General features: G+C 40.0%; 1 protein-coding gene across 7 annotated transcripts in view; it reads left to right on the top strand.

The window, feature by feature from the left end:
• Window positions 1–6116: 6116 nt before the first annotated feature.
• Kansl1l (KAT8 regulatory NSL complex subunit 1 like) overlaps window positions 6117–23392 on the top strand; it is an 88583-nt gene continuing 71307 nt past the window's right edge. For 4 of the 7 annotated variants that reach the window (XM_038338403.1, XM_038338408.1, XM_038338409.1 and 1 more), the window contains exons 1-2: window positions 6117–6246; window positions 21787–22906. In XM_038338403.1, coding sequence (XP_038194331.1) covers window positions 21816–22906 — 1091 coding nt within the window. In that variant the 5' untranslated portion in view covers window positions 6117–6246; window positions 21787–21815. Of the gene's footprint in view, window positions 6247–6668; window positions 7643–19432; window positions 19751–21786; window positions 22907–23392 lie in introns of those variants that run through there. The other 3 variants (XM_038338405.1, XM_038338406.1, XM_038338404.1) reach the window with 3 other exon arrangements.

The raw sequence follows: 23392 nt of genomic DNA on the forward strand, positions 1-23392 counted from the left end.
ACCATGTCTTAAAATAATTAAAAGAAAGGGGGAGCATCCCATGAAAAATTGCTCCTGTTTTTCTGTTTATTAGGGAACATGTCAGACACATTAAGAAGCACAGAGCAGCACTTAACGAACCACATGTGCCACCCGTCTTTGACAATTATAAGCTGGACCGATTTTATCTTCCCCACTCTCGTAGATTGTTCAAAAATAGATACCAGATGTCGGGTAATTCTGAGGAATATTGTCCTGACCCATCATTTATGAAAGTGCCTTCTATCTGGCATGGCAGCGACCTCCCTGCTCTCCCACAGCCGCTGTGGTGGAGTCACGCCTCATTCCCAGAACTCATCTCATTTGTTTAGCACAAGTTTTCCAGCTTCAAGGTCCTACTATCAGCGCTTTATTATTTATTTATTTTTGCCATTTCATGAAATCTCCCTGGAAACTGTCTTAGTATCAAAAATTTAAATTTTCCATAAGTATTTTCCTTTAAGCTAAGTTCATTACAAATTTACCTTACCATATTATAAAGTAAGTGATGTTAGATAGGATATCTAACAAATAAACCCAAATCAAATTTAGCTTAAATACTGAAGGGCTCACAAAACTGGACCGACAGAGGGAGGGCAGATGCAAGACTGAATAGCTTAACTTAGTCATCAAGAACCCACTTTTCAAGTTGGAGACCACTATCCAACCAACACATATTGTCTTCTTAAAAACAAGGCCTATACACTGGGATTTATCTCTACTGCATGCACTGGCTTTTGGGGATCCCAGTCTATTTGGATGCACACCTTCCTAAGCCTGGATGGAGGAGGGAGGGCCTTGGACTTCCCACAGGGTAGGGTGCCTTGCCCTCTCTTAGGACTGGATGGGGAGGTGGGAGGGTGAGTAGGGGAGTAGGAGGGAAGTGGGAGGAGGGGAGGAAGTGGAAATTTTGATTGGTATTATTTATAAAGTGATAAAAAATAAGTTAAAAAGGCCTATATTGTGGGAGAAAATGTATTTGAACTGCTACACCTGCACCTCCTGGGCTCCGTTGCTGCTGTACATGTATTTACATGATGAGTGTGTAGAATGTTTGCTGGACCACTGCAACTCCTGTTCTCTCAGGTACCTGGGAGATGAACAGTAATGGTGGGAAAGCCGTGGCCTTTGAGAACAGATAGACAGAAGGGTAGCAGAAGCTGGGTTGTTGATGGGTCAGTGGTGTTACAAGCTCTGGAGCATAGTGCATTTCGCTGGCTCTTAAAATGGACTGTTTGCTTATGTATTACGGAAACAGGCTTAGAGTAGAGGCCTGTGATTCCAGCTACTCCGGGAGGCTGAGGCAGGAGAATGACAAGTTCACTGCCTGGGTGACACAGTGTGTTCAAGGCCATCCTGGGAAACTTAGAACACATCTCAAAGAAAATACACTAAAACAACCAAATGGAAAGAAAAGAGGGTGAGGAGGAGGTCAAGTAGTGAATTTACCTAGCACGCATGATGTTCTAGGTTTAAGCCATAGCACTGCTATTCCACACCCACCCCTCCCAACCCAGGGAAACCATTGCTTTTGATTCTGAGGACTTAATATAGGGCTGGCACTCACTAGGCATGTACTCCACCACTTAGCTGGACCCACTATCTTGGGCTTTCTGATCTCCACAACCTATTTTTCCTAATACAGAGTAGCTTTCAATTTATGGACTAGAGGCCTTGATATTTGTGTCCACTTCATCAAGGAGAATTTAGTGAAATATAATCTATGTGTATTGCTGTATTAAATGTTTTGATGAACTTTGCACCATTCTACCAGGATCAAGACAGCATGTTTTCCACCCCGCCTCTTGCCGACCCAGGCAGTTCTCAGCTCGGCAACTGTCCGTCTGCTTTCTGTCATTCCTGGCACTGTCTTCCCAGGGCCTGACATAAGTGGGATTGTGCGGTTTACTCTCTTGGGTCTGGTTTCTTTCATTCAGCATTCTGGTTAGGATTCATCCATGAATGCAAATGTTATAATGGAACCCGTTATTTTGTATGCTCACTTAAAAAAAAACAAAACAAAAAACAACTCAGGATCTAGGAGGAGTTGAGAGAATATGATAAAATATATTGTATGAAAAAACTTTTAAAAACACTTATTTCACAGTGGCATTCTATAATAGAATAGATAGACACCTCACACTTTTCTTATTCTTTTACAGATGGTATATTTTAGGGTTGCTTCCAATTTAGTCTACTGTAGATAAAAGTAATATAGAGATTCACAACAAAGGAAATTATATTTTATTCTCCTACCTCTGTGGCCAGAATTGTCTTTTCGTGTACCCAGTCCTCGTTCCTATAGTCCTGTTGCATACCTCTTCCTTTTCAGCTATAAGTACTGGTTAGTTCAAATTTAATCTGACCCGAGGAGCACTTGTTACCTCTACTGCCTCACATTAGACGCCTGAGTTTTATCATAAATATGTGGATGTATATACGACAGTGGAAGACAGTTGTTTGGGGGCACAGAAATATAAAGAACGGTAACAAACTCCCGTATGTGCCTATTCTATGACAGTTGGGCAAGAAGGCTAGCTTTGGATCCAGTCAAGACTGCTAAAATCCAGGACTGGCCACTTATTACTGTTAGTGTCTTGATACTTGGCTGTCACTGAGCTTATTTTTTTTTTAAACCCAGATTAGTAGAGAACTGCAGAGTGTAAGAATTAAATCTTCTTCCACTCGCCATTTGTTGAGAACCATGGCCTAGGCTCTGGGGATTCAGCCCTGAGTAAAATGGCCTGAGCTCATGGACCTTATTTACATTCTAGACCAGGGAGAGGAAAATAAAAATCTGTGTTATGTTGGATGGTGAAGTGCTATAAAGAAACACAGAGCAGAGAAGGGAGACACAAAAGGCTGTGTTTGTAATCCATTCTTGGCTGAGTTGCTTGAAGCCAGGCGTGGATCTCTATCTCTGGCATTTATCACTGTGTCAGCTGGCCCCTAAGTGCTGCCTGGTGCTTCCTGAATGGAAGGAGTGCCTGAGCGAATGCCTGCCAGCGTGCAGTCGGTCTCAGGAAATCGCGGGCAATATCGCTTACCTGAGTGTTTTTACGGATTCCAGTCAGCTCATAATTATGTCAGCAAGAACCGTGCCCTTCTCTTCTCCTTGCTCTTGCTGGGTCTTTAGCTTTACCTCTCTCTCCTCATAATATAGTTTTCTTGGGACCCTGAATTCTTTTCATGTGTCTTAAAAACAACAGATCCTTGATTTTTAAGAGTACATGCATTCTTTCAGGATTTTGTTAAATAAGTAAAATAGAAAACCATTTTACAAATGACTTAGCATATAAAGTTTTAGAACATTATGGTTTCTGGAAAAGCTGGAGTGCTTATACTACTTATAACAAATATGTTTTAGGATAGTATTTCCTATCGAGACCAATGTGCTTAATATGTAGTTAAGTGAGGGGTATCACTCTGTAAACTACAGCAACTAGTTATGAAATTAGTTACAAAATAGGCTACAGAAATTACTGTTTTCTTCCTTGTGTTTTTTTTAAAGTATATTTCAAACCCATGCCATTAAATAGCCTCTCCTTCTTACTACTCTTGGATCACCATAAAATTGAATATAAAAGGAGGAGGAACATGTTACTGTAGTGTGATGTTTTACTCTTTTGGCTTTTTGAGGGACCCACCACCCAGCTCCCAAATAAATCACATATAATAATAAAATAATAATAATAATAATAATAATCACATTATTAGCTATGAATGCACGCCTTAGCTTGGCTTGTTTCTTACCAGCTTTTCTTAACCTAAATTAACATGACTACCTTTTGCCTCTGAGCTTTTATCTCTTTCTGTTACTTTTTTCTTCTTTCTCCATGACCAGCTGGGTGGCTGGCCCTGATTTCCTCCACTCCTTGTTCTCTTGCTCCTCTCTCCTCCTAGTTTTCTCCTTCTCTTTATAACCTTGCCTACTAGCCCTGCCTATTCTTGCTCCTGCCTTGCTACTGGCCGTTCATCTTTTTATTAGGACTTTCAGGTGTTTTAGACAGGCACAGTGACACAGCTTCACAGAGTTAAACAAATGCAGCATAAACAAAAGTCATACACCCGAAAATAGTATTCCCTAATATGTTACATACATGACGGTTTCATGAACTGGAATATTTATGTAAGGTCTACAAAAATCTGGCAGACTGAGGCTGGCTAAAAAAAAGAAAAAGAAAAAAAAGTGGCCCAGAGTATTAGAAACCAACCTACTTCTTACCATGTTTGATGACTGAATTAGGAAATATATTTAAAGCCTTGTTATGGTTTTATCTGTATTTTGCAAGGCTAACTACTGCTGTATCTCCTTTATAACCCCCACAAAATGTTCTCAACAGACATCTCATTAACTTGCAGGAGACACCGGGGGCTCCAGTCATTCTACAGCTCTACAATTACTTCCATTTTAAATTTGTTCCTTGTCATTCATTGGGGTGTTAGAAACTGAACCCAGGGCCCCTCACTAATGCTGGGCAAGGGTTCTCTTGTCGTGGCACACCCACAGACCTCGTCACTTATGATGTAACAGTGTTGTTAGCAATGTTGTTTTCTATTCTAATGGTATGATACAAATTACTGCCCCTTTAAGGATATTTCCTGAGTTACTATGGATGCCTCCCTCTCTTTTTTGAAGCCTCTAAAATGAATTTTGAGTTTTGAATCCAAAATCTTACAACTGCTCTAACATCTTTGACTTCTCAAATTGCTACTACCTCCACCATGCAACTTTGTTTTAAAGACAGGGTCTCGGTAAAAAGCTATGGCTGTCCTGGAACTCACCATGTAGACCAGGCTGGCCCACCTCTCGCATATGCACCAATCCAGGCCCCACCACATGTTTTATTTAAACGCTTTACTCTGTTTCCATACTTAGAGACTATGACAGCCCTTTAAATGTGACAAATAGCCAGTAGATGTTTAATTTTTCCTCCAACACACCATTAGGTCATGATTTTTAATTCATTTTAATATTTCCTGAAATGTCTCCCTTGACCCATGTTGAGCGATTATTGTTTTGAATAAATTTTGTAACTATTCCCTACTGAAGACAGTTTATCCTAAACATTATTTCAGCTATGTGTCTTGATGTACTAGAAAGAGAAGTAGTGGCAAATTTTCCAATTCTGGTAATGTCTAAGTATTACTTCCTGATGACTTCACTTTTTCACGCTTCCTCCACGGCCCTGCCCTGTGATCCCTTCCAAATAAAAAGGTAGAAATAATGATAAATCTGGATCTAAAATCCTAGTGCCTTCCACTCCCTAAAGCATTCCAGTGAAAATCTGCTTAGCAAAGCTTCTATTATCTAAGTAGCTATATTTAGGTTATTTTTTTTCTTAAGCCTCAAGTTCAAGCCTGGGGAAATGCCTGGGTGCGATCAACGGTAAAGCCGCAAGCTGGACCAGGTGCAAGACTCAAGAGATGTTTTTGTGTCTCTCTAGTCAACCGTTTCCGTCTACAATCCCGCTTTTCTGCGCTAACGCTCTAACTGCAGCGCTTCTCAGTCATAAACTATCTCAAAAGTACCCACGGCAGATTTGTCACCTAGTTGACTCTAGGAGGTCCGAGATCTGAGGAGGACTTGGGATCTGAGTCTCTGAGCCCTAAAGACAAGCAAAGGCACGGAGACACGGGCCTCGGCAGCGGAGGAAGGTTGCTAACCCTCTGCCCGGCCCAGGCCGGGACGCCCAGGCTTGCGGAGGAGCGGAGAGGGACGCGCAGACCCGCGTTTGTCTCAGACCTAGAGAAACCGCAGCGGGAAGTGGCTCGGCTCGCTCGGCAGTCCGACCGGCGGGGTTAGCTCTTCCCAGGGCGGAGAGAGCGCCGAGCAGCCGCCGAGCGGAACGCACGGGCAGAGTTCGACCACCGCGCTCAGGCCGCTTTCAGAACGCTCCCAGCCGCTCCCGCAGGCCCCGCCCCCGCCGGGGTTTCCCCGCCGCCCGTCTCATTTGCATGGCGCACCCCTCCCCCGCTGCCATTGGCCGGAGCCGGGCCCCGCCCTCCCCCGCCGCCCCCCCTCGGCGGCAGGGTTCCGTCCCCCGAGCGCCCGGAGCTGCGGGCAGCGGGCGGACTGTTAAACCGCGGCGGCGGCTTCAGCCGGGGCGGGAGCGGGGCGCGCTCTGGAGACGAGGCGGCGGCGCCCCGGGCAGGGGGAGGCGGGAGGACCCCACCACGGCCGGACCGAAGGTGCGGCGGCGGAGGGCAGCCAGGGCGCCCCAGCAGGCGAGTGGCCGGCGTCGCAGCGGCGGGCAGAGGGGGGTGGGTCTCCTCGGCGGGGGACGGCGGCGGCGGCGCGGGGCGGGAAGAGCGGAGAGACCGCCGGGCGGGCGGACTCGCGGGCTCGGCGTCCGCCGGGCAGTCCCCTTGCACCCCGAATCCTCCTGGCCGTTGGACTCCGGGCCCCGACCCGGGGCCGTGCTTCGGGGCAGGGGTCGGATCGCAGCCAAATTTAAACGGCTAAACCTAACAGCCTTGGCAGCCGCGGCGGGGAGGGGAGGGCGGGGCAGGGGGCGGGCCTGGACGTGAGTCACGTGGGAGGGGCGGGGCTTGGCTCGCCTCCCTTTTGTTTTGGCTGGCGCGTGCGCAGAAGGCGGAACATGTGGCTTCCCCCGGCCCGCCCCCGTCTGGAGCAGCGGAGCCTCCGCGGCGGGCGTGGGGAACACGGTGTGGAAGTTTAGAGCTGAGCCAGGCTGTCCGCCTTAGCAGCAGCGGCTTTTCTTTTTCCTTGTTCTGGGCCGTTATGGGTCTGGCCTTTAGAATTGTTGGGGATGGAAGGGGTTGTAGTGGTTTGCTGAAGAGTAACACGTCCGTCCGAGTTCGTGTCGCTCTTGGTGCCGAAGGGAGGAGGGTTCGGTTCGGGAAAGGGAAGTAGCGTTGGTGAGGGGAAATAAAGCTGGCCGGCGTCGTGTGGTCTCGAACCCCCGGGAAGGAGCTGCGGGGCTCTGCCTTGAGGGGAGCGGGCGCCGGCCGCAGCCGCCTTTAACTTGTTTAACGTGTCGAAGGTTTTAGATCCTGATTGGATGGGACAAGTTTGTTAGCAACCGAACTTACCCGAAATTCTGACTGAGCACCCAGCTGGCAAACTAGGCAGGATTTGGGGGTAGGAAAAGTAGCTCTAAAAATAAATCGACAGTGGAGGAGGGGGAAAGGGTGCAGGTGTGGAGTACAGATTGCCTAAGAGGCTTAACACCGGTGCTTGATTTCTGCGGTTTGCAGAGAACTCACTCGCTGTTTTCTCGGGCAAGTCACAGCCTTGCCGATACGGCTGTTTCCTCTAGTAAACCGTTTCGTAATATGGTCCCTGCCTTTAAAGAGTGTAATAAAGATCACGTGCTTTTTAGTGACTGTAAATCTCGTAATGTGGTGTAACAGAACGTCAGGTTTAACAAAGCTAGCATATATTCGGGATTTTCACAGTAAGCAGAGAAATAAGTTATATTCGATTTAGTACAGATCTGTTGCACTTTTGTTTCAGGGCGGGCATGTAACACAGGCTGACTTTGGAACTTGCTGTGTGTAGTCCAAGTCCTTTTAGAGCTGACTTTTGGAAGCGTGTGCCACCAGCCCTAACTATGCTGTAACTTTGTTTATCTTCCCGGTTTTAAAGATCACTGGCAAGGTCTGCTATTATTTTCGTAGTTTAGATCTACAGTGTTACTCCCCTTCCTCGGCCTTTCTAGAATAATTTCTTAAATGTTGTGAAAGTCGTAATCTTAGCCTGTAAATATCAAATATTTATAGGTTCTTGGTAATAGATGTCTTTTCAAATAATAACTGCTTATTTTCTTACATATAAAATTGCCTGGAAAACTTTATTTCTCTGTATTTTTTTATCTGTGTGTAATTTTTCCTAAAACTAGAGCATACATTTTCAGTTAGTTTTAATTCAGAAACATTAAGTGTTCCTAAATATTAATAATATTCTTTGAAAAATAATTTTAATAGCTATACAACGTTTCATCATATGAGTATATTTTAATTTTTTCCTATTGGCAGATGTTTGGGATTTTTCTAATATTTTGTAAGATCTTTAAAATACTACATTTTCCGCCCCACAAGGTAGATTTGTAAGAGAGGAGTTTCTGGGTCTGAGTGGTATGTTTATTTTTATGCTCTTATGACATCCCCAGCTTTGCGAATGTGGTATTAATGTACTCACATAGAGGTATCAATGTGCCTCCTGTCACATCTTTGTTCATCACCCAGTGCTGGTTTATTTATTTAACTAGGGACATAAATGTGTAACTGTTGAATTTCCTAACTTACTGTTAGTTACCTACTTGAGAGAAAACTTTCATATTTGCACGCGGTGTATCAAATAGTGGATGCACAATGAAGACTTGCCAGTTGACTGCTAATGTTTTGACTTTATTTTTTTAAGCCTGTGAGAAGTCAGGAAATTGTCTCTTTCCTTTTTGTCTTGGTTGATTGATTATGTCATAGTTGATTGAGCCATTGGAGTACTTGTTATAAGTTCCAGAAACTTCCACTGTTGTGAGCATGGCATAGCCAAGCTCTTCACTCTTTCTGCTGAGTCACTACTCACAGGGCTTCACCTCCTTTATTCATTTATCGCTCTTCCAAGGAGCTAACAGGAAAATTTCATTCTAATCATTTAAATTTCTCCCATAGATTCTGTTAGACAAATAAGATGGTAGTGTCTAAAGTTTTTTATTTCCAATTGTTCTTGACAGCCTACCTGCTTAACTACCTATAGCAATCTTTGCTGCCCTTTAATCTATCACATAAACCTTATATGTAGTAAGCCATTCTTGTTTTCATGATGTCTTTCGTGGCTTCACATATTTCTTGTTCATTTCCCTTGAGCCTGTCTCTACTACATTAGGTGACAGTTGAAGGAGTAGGAGCTGCTTCCTTTAGGTTTAGGATTACATTTGAGGTTGGTATTGATCTGCTTTATCAAATTGTTACAGAAGAAAAAAGGAGGCTGCTATGTAGTATAAATGGCAGCGGGACATGAGTGCGAGCAGCCTGTCTCCTGTCTGCTCTGAAAGTCTTCACTGTTACAGAATAACATACAAACGATAACTCCTAATCCGTCATATTCTATTCAGGATGTTAGAGTTAGAAGTGGAAAGAAACTATATAATTTTTAAGATTTTTCCCCCCATTTTCACTTAAATGTTGCGCTAAATGGACATTTTACAGAATTTGGTTCCTTTCCTAGTTACGAAAGATTAAAAAAATGTGATAGTAAAAAATGATATCATTATACTTGCTAGTTTATATTTTTTGTTTTTTTTTTTTTTTTTTTTTTTGGTTTTTCGAGACAGGGTTTCCCTGTAGTTTCTAGAGCCTGTCCTGGCACTAGCTCTTGTAGACCAGGCTGGCCTCGAACTCACAGAGATCCGCCTGCCTCTGCCTCCCGAGTGCTGGGATTAAAGGCGTGCGCCACCACCGCCCGGCTTCTTGCTAGTTTATAGTGTTTAGTGAAAATTGAAGATAATTCACAGTGGAATTTTTCTTTGTGTGTGTGTGTGTGTGTGTGTGTGTGTGCGCGCGCGCGCGCGCGTTTAAAGACAGGATGTTACCGTGAGACCTGAGTCAGCCTCGAAGTCACACTGTAGTCCAATCTAGCCTGTAGCTTACCTTCTTGTTTCTCTTTAGTGTTGGAATTTTGTTTGGCCACAATGGAAAATTTTAATACCAGATGTTATTTTTATATTTTCAAAAACACTTATTTTTATATTGATGTGAAAATTCAGCTATTTATACCAGTGAGAATTTGTTACTATTTTACATTGTTTATGAACTTAACAATGTTTCAGGTTCTTTTCTAGCTCTACAAGACCCAGAATTCTTAGGTATGTTTTTAGTAATTCAAAACCGACCCCCAGAAGTGTGCATGGTAGTAGGTCATTAGTCAGTGTTGAACTGTATGAGGTAAAATTGAACAGACTGGGCCTATGTGTGATAATGCATTTTTAAACGTAAATTTCTGCATCCAAATTTATGTGCAGAGGAATAAAGCTCATTTATATTATGAGTCATGCACATAGAGCTGAATAGTAAGAGTTCTGCTTCAAGGATGAGCTGTTTGATCTGTTCTGTGGCCACCCAAGTGGCTTTATCTTTAATGAAATTCTTTAGTCTTCAATGATAATTCCTTTTTAGGCATAGTTTTCAAAGTAGAAGCTCTTGCTTATAAACATCATAGACTACAAAGTGCTGAGCCAACTTTATTCAGCTCATGTCAATTACGGCAGAGTTTTCTGTAGAGAACCGAATTCCCCTAAAAGAACATTTAATGAAATCTGGAAATACATTGTGTTTTCTATTTACGGCTTTCATTAATTTTTTTGATACTTTAAAACATTAAAATTTAATCATCTATAGCTAGCTGAGTGCCATGTGCGTTTGTGTATGTGAGTGCAGTGCCTATGGGAGCCAGAAGAGGGCGTCTGTCGGATCTCTTGGAGTCAGAATTACAGGTGCTTGTGAGCCAGCCTCCCTTGGTGTTGGGGGTCGAACTCAGGCACTCTGCATGAGCAACATGTGTGTGCTTCACTCCTAAGCCATCTCTCCAGCTCCTAGTTTCTAGTTTTATGAGATAAAAATTCAACCAGTGTGAACTCATTCTCCTTAGTGGTTTTGTATTTTGCCTTTATAAAAACAAGTTAGAAAATTTGAATTCTGTTATATTATTCATAAAGTTTGAGAGCCCAGCTTGGGTCACAAACACACAGAGATCCTCCTGCCTCTGTTTTCCAAGTGTTGGGATTATAGGCATGCACCATCATTGCTCATCATAGTTTTATAGATGGATTTGTGTCTTTCACTATGCTTTTAAAAGAATAGGGTTTATCAAAATTATAATTAAAAGTAGATTGAATGTTTAGGGTTAAACTGGAGAGAGTATTTTTCAAAAACAATATGCAATGCTTGTTTAAATTTTAGAATACAAAACAACAAAAATCTGAAGCAATACGAGGGATAGGAAATCAGATTTAATTTTAATAATCATTTTTCAGGAGGAATAGTGGTTTTTAATCTAGATTTTTTTTTTTTTTTTGGTTTTTCGAGACAGGGTTTCTCTGCAGCTTTTTTAGAGCCTGTCCTGGCACTAGCTCTTGTAGACCAGGCTGGCCTCGAACTCACAGAGATCCGCTTGCCTCTGCCTCCCGAGTGCTGGGATTAAAGGCGTGCGCCACCACCGCCCGGCCTTAATCTATATTTTTAAGTGTGAGGTTTTTAAACATTTTTCAGGAAATGTCAAAATCAATTGAAATATGTAAGTTATTAGTTTCTAAAGATTGGGCTACTAAGTGTGTGAACCAACGCAATAGTAATTTCCTTCGCAGCTATCTCACTATATAGATGCAGGGTTTAAAGGGTAACTGGTTTTCCTGTATTTCACAATCTCCAGAGGATTAGATCACTTTTGGTTAATGCTAGACTCAAATATGGATGTGCTGTGATTCTTAATAGTACAGCTTAAGCTACTAATGAAAACATTCTGGGGATAAGGCAAAACCTATTTGTAATAGCACAATTTCAGAATAAGTAAACTTTGAATTCTCAGTGAATGTCCTTTGGATCAAATTATAGACTTTTAGAATTTATGGTGTAGATTTAACAGTATAATCTAGTTTTTGATGGATTAATTTGGTTTTATAATAATACAATTAATTTATACAAAAATAAAAACTGTAAAGTGTTTATTATTTAAGTTATACATGTTTGCTTGTCCTCTAGAAAATCTCTTATTGTTATTTTTCAGTCTTGTAAAAATAGTATATATTTGGATCTGGGTTGTTTGTTGAAGGGTTATTTACCTGACAGATTATCTATTATGGTTTTGTGATAAGGTTCTTTTATGCTACTTGTAAAACCATCGAATTTCTGTCTGAAGATATGAATGAATTTTTTTAAAAAATTTAAACTGGCTGGGTGGTGGTGGCACATCCCTTTAATCCCAGCACTCGGTAGGCAGAGAGATAGGCACGTCTCAGTGAGTTCGAGGCTAGCCTAGTCTACAAGAGCGAGTTCCAGGACAGTTAGGACTATTACACAGAGAAACTGTCTGGAAAAATTTAAAAAAAAATTAAACTGAAATGTAAGCTGAAAAATCAGTTGGCTGTAAAAATGAAATATAATTGGTTTTTAGATTATTAGGAGCTCTTGCCTTAGCAGAAGAACTGTCTTCTTTCAAAGACTACTGGCAGTTTTAACCTTGTAGTATGCACTTAAAAGATCCTATTAGCTTGCTATTTTAGTGTGTCTTTGGCAGGGAAAAAAGTCTTATTTTTCCCAATTGTTTTGCTTTGAGGTCGTTAGACTAAACTACTTGGGGAGAGTGCTGCATTGTACTTGAGTATCTAGGGTGCACACAAAGTAAATAATTCTCACCAATAGTAATGGTGTCTGGAATCTCAGAACACACTAGTTTTGTAATTAGAAAACCATTTTTAGATTTAGCTAGGATTAAATCTCCCTGTCCTGTGTGTAGCTAAAAGCTGATCAAGATGCTTTTTAGGGAATTGTTGGAGTTTCCTCTTCTCTGTATTGGCTAGACTGCTGTAGGTGCCTAAAATATACGTATATTTGGTTGAGATAAATTTGTGGATTGAAATTTTGTACTTAATGATTGGTTCCTGGTTATTTAAGGAACAGTACACTTTACATGTACTAGTACAGTGATCTCTTGTCACACAGACTTGAACATTTGAAATGAGGCTCTTGCTACATTAAGATTGTTCTCAAGAAACTCTGGATTTTGAAGATTTATTATACATTTAATACATTTATTATATATATATAATCTCATTAAGAAATTCTTATGTTGGTTACATAATTTCATTTGCTAAATAAAATAATTATTTTTAAAATGTCTGGTAGTAAGTTTAAAATAACATATGTAGCTCATACCATATTTATATTTCTTCTGGGCAGTTCCATTCTGTGTTGATGTTTTCTAACCTTTTTACCTGATGACCTAGCAACAAAATGCCTCATAAATCTCCTTTGTTAAAATTTTAGAGCAGTTTTATCATTTAGGATTGGTGTTTGTTGAAGCTGTTTTGTTAAGAGCCTGTTGTGTGAGTCATTGGTGTTAGCTCTCTCCTGTAGAGGCAAGAGTATGGTGAATTAAGAGTCCATATCACTAGCAAGACTGCCTGAGGAGAAAAAAAATAAAAAGAAAAAAGCTTCCCATGGGCTAAACAATATCCTAGGACCCAACTATTGGAAACACTGAAACCCCAGGCAGCGTTCATTCTGTCAGAGGAGTACCTGACGCAAGACTGGAAATAGTGCCCAGTATTAGAGCTCTTACTTTTCAAGCATGAGCTGTGGCTTAGGTCTCTATCTCCATCTAAATAAACAAAATCTGTTCTTTTATCAACTAGGTACAATCCCAACACTTGGGAGGCAGAGGCAGGTGGATCTCCAACTTGGCAGCTAGCCTGATCTACATAATGAGTTCCAGGACAGCTAGGGCTACACAGAGAAACCCTGTTTGGGAAAAACAAACAACAAAAACCAAAAAACTAGGCACGCTATGCAGGTTGATATAGAAGGACTATGAATTGAGGCTATCCAGTACTACTATCCAGTGTAAGAACCACTCTAAAACCAAGGGCTGGTGTTATAGATGAGCCCTAGAGAGTTGTCCTAATTACAGGGCAAGACTGTGTTCCATGGAACTTGCACCATAAACAGACATATAACAAATATGATAAGACATTTTAGTATATAATCTAAAATACATTATTTGCTGTGAACATACTATTATGTAGTAAGTAATTTCACATAATACTTGAACACAATTTATTAAGTGACAAATCATATAAATTAAAGTTATCTGAATTGATTTGACATTTGTTCTGCTGGTTTTCTCTGAGCTTCCTTAATCTGGTTTGATGTCTCTTTAGTGTTAACTGTGTTCTTACTTCATTGTGTGAGTCTGGGGGATTGGACTCAGGCCTTCAGTCTTGGTGACAAGCGCCTTCTCCTGCTGAGCTTGTCTTATGCTCAGGGCTGTGTTTTTGATCTGTAGAATTTGTTTTTGACTCTTGGTTAGGACTTTCATTAGTTTACTCGCATTACTTATCGGTTATGTGTCGTCTCTCCTCCCCCTCTTGATTTAAAGCCTATTGGTTATTAATTACAGTTGTTTTAAATTCTTATTCTGGTGATCCCATCTTTTAAAACCATATTTTTCCTCTTAGAGTGCCTTGTAAGCTTTTTAATTGAAAGCTGGATATGATGTGCTGTTTAAAATGAACTCTAATAATAAGATGTCAGACATTTAATAAAATGATACCACATGGTCTGGTGGTTAGGTCTGCCTTGTAGTGTTCTCTGACTTGGAGATTCAGAAGGACGGGGAGAGGGTTTGGTCTTCCCTTTCTCCAAGCTGGAAAGGGGGAGTAGACTGGAGCTCAGTGCTCTTTAGTTTACAGTTAACTTTACTGGACCAGAAACGAAAGCTAGGCGGCTTCTCAGCAGTGTTCTTGAGAGTAATATTCCTGCTCACCTTTGCCTGTTCTTAGTTGACCTAGTATGCACTTTTAAATACTTGGTTGTCTTGATTGTACTCACCCTCCATTTATTGTTTTGCTCTCCTTTGCAAGCTAGTCCTCTCCTGTAGTCCTTTCACATAACCATTACTAAGCTCCTTAGTCTGTGTTGCAGGCTCTGGTGGTGACAAGCATCATTGCCTGCTGAGCTATCTCTTATGCCCTGACACTGTATTTTTGATCTGTAGAATTTGTTTTTGAGCCTTTGTTAGGACTTTCATTAATTAGTTTTTACCCTATCCGTAGGTAAACTCCTGTAGAGTAAATGCTGTTTATATGCTATGAGTTCTCCAAGTACTGTCTAATTCTGACCTCTCATTTGAACTCTAGCCTTGTTTGGCTGATTCCACACGGGTGGCTGATACATACTTTAAATATAATATGACCCTGACAAAACTTTGAAGAACAACAACAACAACAACAACAAGAAGGTTCCCAAGTATGTCTTGTTTCCAAAATGTCACCATTGACCATGCATTTGCTAAAGGTAGAAAACCAACGGTTGCTTTTGATTCCTCCTTTCTTGCCCTCTTAAACCCTGTAAAATGTTGGTCATCAAAGTTTTATTGACTCTACCTGAAACATTTAAATTGAATTTTCATAATTCTTATTAATACCTCACTAATCCAAGCAACAAATTAGGCTTGCATTGATTCAGAAACTGCCTCTTTGGTTCCCCTGCATTCCAGGGACAGCCAGAGTGAGCTAACTTGCTCGTGCACACTCTGTCTCTCTCTCTTAGAATCAATCAAATTTACTTCCTCACCTAAATTTCTTTTTTAAAAAAAATCAAAATTATATTTAGTTCACCTCACCTATCAAACCTCATAGCTTAGCAACTCAGTACACTGCAGAGTATCAGTGGTGTCCTTGTGATTGTATGGCTTACAGGCAGGTGTGCCCAACATTGAGGCTATCCTGATACATATTGAGTCCAGGAAAAATCAAAATTTCAAACTAGAATTATGATTTCTACTGAATGAGTATGACCTTTGCACCAGCTCACATCAAAATATCCTAAGTCAGAGCACTGTAACCTGGGCTCTGTCAGTGTGTACCAGCTTCATCAGATGCTCTAAAATAGCTGGGTAATTAAACTTTAATTACATGCAGAATTTGCTTGTTGCTGTTAAGAAAATGTGTAGTTTCTCATTTTGTCTTTGCTCTTCCTCACATGTTGAAATTAAATCTAAAATGGCCTCCAAAGAGCCAACCTGAACTTTATATCCCTTGTTATACTTTGAAATCTTTTTTAAATTGATTTTTAATTGAGCTCTACATTTTTCTCTGTTCCCTCCCTGCCTGTCCTCTCCCCTTCAATCCTCTCCCAAGGTCCCCATGCTCCCAATTTACTCCGAAGATCTTGTCTTTTTCTGCTTCCCATGTAGATTAGATCCATGTATGTCTTTCTTCTCACCTACGTTTCTAATGACTCTTCTTCAGCTTAGGTATAAAATTCAGTGGTCCGGCTATATCATATATATTTATCTGCTCTGGTCTTATTTTCTGTTCTTTCTGAAGTCACTATGTTGTGGACATAGCTATTTCCTCAAGCACACCAAGTTCATTCCTGCCCAGTGCTTTATATGATCTTTCTGAGTGGAAGGCGTCCATCTCAGATTCATATTAGCTTGTTGTTATTTGAGGTCTTAGAGCAGACATCATCAAGAGAGAAGCCTTGAGAGGCACACCCCATCCATCTATACCAGTGTGCCCTGGTGCCAATATAAACATGCTTTGTACTTAAGCTTTGTAAACATTTGCCAAACCTTTATTTATTGGAATATTGTATCTAATCATCTTGATTTTATATTGCTCTGATAAGACATCACTGCCACGGCAACTTATAGAAGAGTTTAATTTGGGCTCACAGTTTCTGAGTCTGACCATCATGATGGAGAGCCTGGCAGTGGGCAGCAGGCCCTGGGGCAGTAACTGAGAGCTCATGTCTCTATCTACAAGCACAAGACAGACAGATGGAGACACTGGGGGTGGTGTGGGTTTTTGAAACCTCAAAGCTTGCCCAAAGTGACACATCTCCAACAAGACCGCATCTCCTAATCCTTTCCATACAGTTGCACCAACTGGAGACCAACTATTCAAATGTATTCTAATCACCACACTTATGTTATAGCCATGTTTCACATGAACGTAGCTTAAAAAAGTTCTTTGTTCTTTAAAATAAATTCTCTCACCTTCCCTCCCCTCTCCTCTCTCTAACATATTCCTCTATTGTAAACTTTATGACGGTAGAATTTTTATTTGTCATGCTCACTGCATCTTTCTAGTATTTAAGATAGTATCACACATGTTTACCTATGAAAGTTTAAATGAATTGTTGATTTTTCAGATTTAGTACATATTAGGTGGAGATGAAGGTTCTAGCTTCTTTCTACCCAATGCAGATTTATGGCTCAGGGATTATTTTCTTGTTTTCTGCCTTTAAGAAAGCAAACTAATTTATTTCCATAAATTTGTGCATTTTAATTTTTTAAAACTAGTTTTCTAGCTGTCGTTTGTAAGTACTCAACATGAAAAAGGTATGTAGTGTGGCTGGTTGTTACATTCTCAATAAAGACAGATTGCTTGATTTGTAGCCAAGTTTTCTGCCTTTCTAAAGTTGACTTCCAAAGCACAGGATAAGCATTTAAGTTCTATGAAATAACTGCAATTATATTGAACTATAAAATATTATCTTGAGGTGAACTTATAGAATTATCCACTATTGTGTGCTTTTAAAATCATCATTTTTATGTTTTTCCTTAATCCAGTTATCTATTTTGTGTGCTAACAAAGTATATTCAACAAAGAATAAATTAATTGAAACCCACATGATGACGGAGCTATCATTCAGAATTAGCATGAGTGACATAAAACTCAGTGGTTTTTAGTAATATGCACATTTAATTTTTTCACATTGTCAAACATAAACGTTTTGACTATTCTCAAAGGCACCTAAACTACTGTTTTAAATACTAATTTTTTGACTGTGTCTGGTGATACATGCTTTTCATCCTAGAACTTAGATGGCAGAAGTAGGCATCTCTCTCTCTGTAAGTTTGATCTACTTACAGAGTTCCAGGCCAGCCAGAGCCACATAGTGAGGCTATATCTCAAAAACCAAAAATAAACCCAAATCAAAAGATTGTTTGATTTGGTACTTGCTTAATTTCTGGAAGATTAAAACATAGACTAAAACTTGCTCTTAGGGTCTGGAGTGATGTCATAGTGGTTAAGAACATCCCTGTTCTTCCAGAAGATCCAAGTTCAAGTCCCAGCACCCACATGTCAGCTGACAGGGGGTCTAACACAAATAGTACACATTATTTCTGCTTGGGTATTTTCTTTTTCCAAATAAGGATACATTTGGAAATATTACACAGTAGAACCTCATGGAAATTTTAAGTAGGGGTTGTGATATGTCTGGGCTTTTCCTTCTGGAGACTATAATATAAAGATCTTCATGGTAAATGTAGTTATAAAATGTAATTATAATCTCAAGTAATAAAGTAACTTAAACAAGTAGCTATCTGTTCGCGTGTAGCAAAATTCCGCCAAATTTGGTTATTGAAAACGTTATTTTCTGGCTTGTCTTGGCTCTCCCCAGGTCTCTCATCAGCTCTAAGTAGGTGTTAGCAGTGCTGCAGTCATCTCAGAGTTTGACTGGGAGAGAGTTTGTGTCGAGATGATTCACATTTATTTGTCATGTGGGTTGCTCCAGCTCACAGACAAGCAGTTAGCTTCTTTTCTAAGGGGGAAAGCCTACAGTAAGGTGGAGGAGCCAGTCTCTTCATTGGCTTAATCCAAAATCTTTTTATTTCTGCTGGATTCAATAACCCGAAGTACACTACTTAGGCTAGTTCATATTCAAGAGGAGAGATTATGCAGATGCAAATGCAGCAGGTGTTCTTAAGGTCATTTCAGGAGCCATTTAGTTTAACAGACAGCTTATAAGTTTCTCATTTATTCTCTCTCTCTCTCTCTCTCTCTCTCTCTCTCTCTCTCTCTCTCTCTCCCTATCCCTCTGCCCCCTCCCTCCCTCCCTCCCTCCATTCCCCCTCCACCCCCTCCCTACTCCTTCCACCTCCCCTCTCCCTCCCTCTCCCCTTCCCTCCCCCTCCCTCACTAAGGACCATTTATGGGAGTGGCCCTTAGTCACTTTAATCTCTGCATTTATTTTCCTTCTCTTTCTTAATATGTTCTTACTCTACTTAGCTGTAGTTGTAGTTTTTCCTTGTCTTTATCCAAGACCCAAGATGAACTAATAACTCTTTTACCTCATGATATTTTACTTTATGGTCCCTGCTACTAGCCACTTTGGTTTATCCATAGCATCTTGTCTAAATCACTGAGAGAAATGTGAGTGGGGTAAGAGATAGAAATACTATAGTGGGGCTTTCTAGATTATAAAGTTTAGGTCAATGAGTTGATCAAATTATTATTTAAATCCTGGGAGACCTTTCTCCTATTTTTTAAGAAAGTTTTCTTATTAATACGTATGTGTGTTTGTATGCCATGTATGTGGGTACCCTCAGAGTCCAGAAGAAGGGCTTCAGATCCTCTGGAGGTGGAGTTACAGGCAGTTATGAGTTTCCCGTTGTAGCTGCTGGGAACAGAAAGTGGGTCCATTCCAAGAGTAAGTGCTCTTAACACCACTTCCCTGATGTTCTGTAATTTTTTTCTATCAAAATCAGAGCCAATCTTGTTTTTTTCATTTTCCCTTTAACATTTCGGATGAATGAGAATCTTTTATATCTAGAGATCATTGCTTAGTTATACAAAAGTGTATGAATTTTGGGATAATTCAAATTTGAAGGCAGACTATAAGCACATTTTTTTTTTTTGTTTTTCAAGACAGGGTTTCACTGTAGCTTTGGAGCCTGTCCTGGAACTAGCTCTTGTAGACCAGGCTGATCTCGAACTCACAGAGATCCTCCTGCCCCTGCCTTCCAAGTGCTGGGATTAAAGGCGTGCGCCACCACTGCCTGGCCTTATAAGCACATTTTATATGAGACATTTTACATAAAGTGTGTATATACAAACATCCATATTTTTATCATCTAGTTATTAATATTTTTTAACACTTGTTTTTTCCCAAAATCATAAAATTTATAGTGGAAATGAAAACCCTCTTAAACTATCACTCTTACTTTCTTTCATGGAACTTGATGCAGCTACTCTTACAGGTATGCTGGGTATTCTAGTTCACTTTATGATGTATAAGATTGAGCATCCATACACATGATATGCTTCTATGTCTGTGTTGTCTTCATATAGTATAAAGCTGATGTTTGTGTGCCTACACTGTTCTTTACCTCTTTTACTGTTAAAGTCTTTTCATACAGATACTCTTTTCACTTTAGTATATTATTCCATCGTGTTTTTTCTCTCTCTCTGAAATCTTATAACTAAGTTGATAAAATGAATTAATGTTTTGGTTCTATAGCCATTACTCATATTTTCTACTTTGTGTACAAATTGCCTAACCAATATGTGGCCTCAGTGAATGTGAGAAATTTTGCTTACCTTCTTCCTCATCGTAAGTGATGTTTCAAACTCAAGTTATTTTTGTAAGTTTGGTATTTAGAAACGTGGACTTCGCTTTGCTGATAGGCATTTCTTACTACTATAAGCAAGTATATGTTAATGGGCACTTAGATATTATTATCTACAGTGCCTTCTTTCTTTGTCTTTTACTTATTCATAGGGGTTCTTTATCCCAGCTATTAATAATTCCCTTTTATATGATGTAGATACTGTCTACTTGGCTATTTGCTCTTAACCCTCTGATTATTTTTTGTAACAAATAATTTTTTTTTACACCTTTTCTTCTGGATCACTTGTGTTTTGCAGAAAATAAAAGTGAAGGAAGTACAGTTAGAGCTAGCATCTGGGTGCACATAATAATATAATGTTGAAAAAATAAAGGAATATAATAGTTCCAGTGTATTAAATGTCATTAAAAACTTAAAATTCATGTTGTGAAGTTTTCCTCTTAAGTGTACTATTGGGGAGGTTAGTGGTACTGGCTTGCCTTTGTAAAGGTTTCTCACCAAGTGTGTTGTAGGTAGTTAATGTAGGGTTTCTCACCGAGTGTGTTGTAGGTGGTTAATGTTGTAGGGTTTCTCACCGAGTGTATATTAGGAAGGCTAGTGGTACTGAATTGCCTTTTTCTCTGTGCCAGAACATATGGCTTCATCCTTTTTTTTTAAATTTGTTTAACTTTGGAATTAATCTTCACTGCTCATCTGGCATGGTTTTCACTATCTTGTAGGTAGGAAGAATACATCCCACAATGATAACTAATAAATGTATATTTGTGAGAATGGAAAAACATTGAAGATATGTTTTTCAGGGAAAATAAGTTTCTCAGATCAGGCAATTGCTCACTGACATATTTTTTTTTTTTTTTTTTTTTTTTTTTTTTTTTTTTTTGGTTTTTCGAGACAGGGTTTCCCTGTAGTTTCTAGAGCCTGTCCTGGAGCTAGCTCTTGTAGACCAGGTTGGCCTCGAACTCAGAGATCCGCCTGCCTCTGCCTCCCGAGTGCTGGGATTAAAGGCATGCGCCACCACCGCCCGGCTCTCACTGACATATTTTTAAACAACTATAAACTCCTATGTTTTGTGAGCACTCCGATCTACATATTAATAGATTATTTTGCATATTTTAATTCTAGTTATTACTGTTCAAGTTGAGGAACATAAATTCCAAGCGGAATTTTTAGAAAAAGTTATTGTATTTCATAAAGAAAAATATTTTTGCAATTGTGAGATTGAATCATGCATGTTTTCAAGAATGATTAAGAGATTCAAAATTTTTTTCTGGCTTTCATGAAACACTGTCAATAATACGATTGTGAGATGTACTTATACCCACTGCTTGTCATTAACTCGTAGTGTGACAGTGTGCAAGTGCATTTTTTTTGTGCTGCTGTAGATGGAATCCACGGTGTCACATATACTGTACACGCACTATACCACTGAGCTATACCCCAGTCTGCTACTGTGCAGCTTTAATTGGATTGTGAATATTAGGCTCACAGCGTGAAGAATAACAGCTTATTCATTATGAGATAATGTGGGAACCCGAGAGATGAAATCTTTGGTGCCATACTCATTTTAATAAGAAACATCAAAAAATAAAAGTTGCCCTTGGCAAAAGTATAAGCATCAAGCTTTTTTTTTCACGATGTTTGATCATGTATTTTTTCTGTAATTTTAGGCTTCCAGTAATTATCCCCAGGATTCGCCATGACCCCAGCTCTGAAGGAGGCAACAACAAAGGGTATCTGCTTTTCATCTCTGCCAAGTGCCATGGAATCTGACAAGATGCTGTGCATGGAAAGCCCGAGGACTGCGGATGGAAAGCTCACGGGAGGAGACACTTTCTCCCAGATGCTGGGATTTCCGGCTCCTGAACCCAGTCTAAATACTAATTTTGTGAATTTAAAACATTTTGCCTCTCCTCAGGCTTCAAAACATTTTCAGACAGTTCTCTTAATGAGTTCTAATTCAACACTAAATAAGTATAATGAGAATTATAACCAAAAGAAGGTAATGGAGGCCAACTGCTGTAAGCTGAAAAACGTACTGTGTAATGGCAGCAGCATTCAGCTCAGCAAGCTCTGCCGTTCTCATCCTGAGAGTGAGTTCATCAAAAAGGAACTCTCAGATGGCACAAGCCATTGCATGAAAGACATACAGATCGTTCTGGATTCCAGTCTCACCAAAAACACTAATGTAAATAAAATACATCTGCAGAACTGTAAATGGTACCAAAAGAATGTGCTTTTGGATAAATTCACTGACACTAAGATTAAAAAGGGCCTATTGCAATGTACTCAAAAGAAAATTGGACCTAATCACTCAGATATGCCTGTTAGCGCCTCAGCTGCTGAGAAAGAGGAGGAGGTGAATGCTCGTTTGCTTCATTGTGTGAGTAAACAGAAAACCTTACTCAGCCAGGCCAGACGAACTCAGAAACACCTGCAGATGCTCCTGGCGAAGCATGTTGTGAAGCACTATGGTCAGCAGATGAAATTTTCTATGAAGCACCAACTGTCCACAATGAAGATCTTCCATAAACCCACCAAAGTTTTGGGTAATAATTTACTTGAACACACTGAAATCAAACCAGAAGTCGACATATTGGCTTCAGAGAATAAGTTTTTGAATGATACAAACAATGGCTTTGCTCATTGTACAGCTGCAGAAATCCAAAGATTTGCCCTGTCTGCCACAGGGCTGTTGTCTCATGTTGAAGAGGGTCTGGATTCTGATGCCACCGACAGCAGCTCAGATGACGAGTTGGATGAACACACCATTAGAAAGAATGTGGCAGTGTAAGTGTAAAATTACTCAATTGTTCTAGTCTGTGTGCAGTAGCAGTCATCTTGCTTTCAGGATATGTTATAAGAAAGCAGCTTTTCTAAAATCTTACAACAATAATCTTTAAGTTATAAAAGTGGTGAGTTTAAAAAAAGTTTTATTCTCCCTATACAATATATTTTGATCATATTCTTTTCCTTCCCTCATTTCCTCCCAGCTTTTTCCCACCTCCTTATCACCCAACTGGATGTTCTTTCCCTTTCTCAAAAAATAAAACAGAACAACAAAAAATGAAAAAGACAAACTGAGAAAAGAAAATAAGCCAAATTTTATCAAAATAAAACAAAAAGCACACACACAGACACAAACCAGCAACATGTTGTCCATTTTGTGTTGGCCAACTATTTCTGGGAATGGAACCTTTCCTGGGAGTGTAGTTCATAGACCCAGTAACACTGTATTGGGGAAAACTGACTTTCTGGTTAGGAATGAAACTTTGT

Source organism: Arvicola amphibius, chromosome 8 (assembly GCF_903992535.2).
Source record: "Arvicola amphibius chromosome 8, mArvAmp1.2, whole genome shotgun sequence".
NCBI classification, from domain to species: domain Eukaryota; kingdom Metazoa; phylum Chordata; class Mammalia; order Rodentia; family Cricetidae; genus Arvicola; species Arvicola amphibius.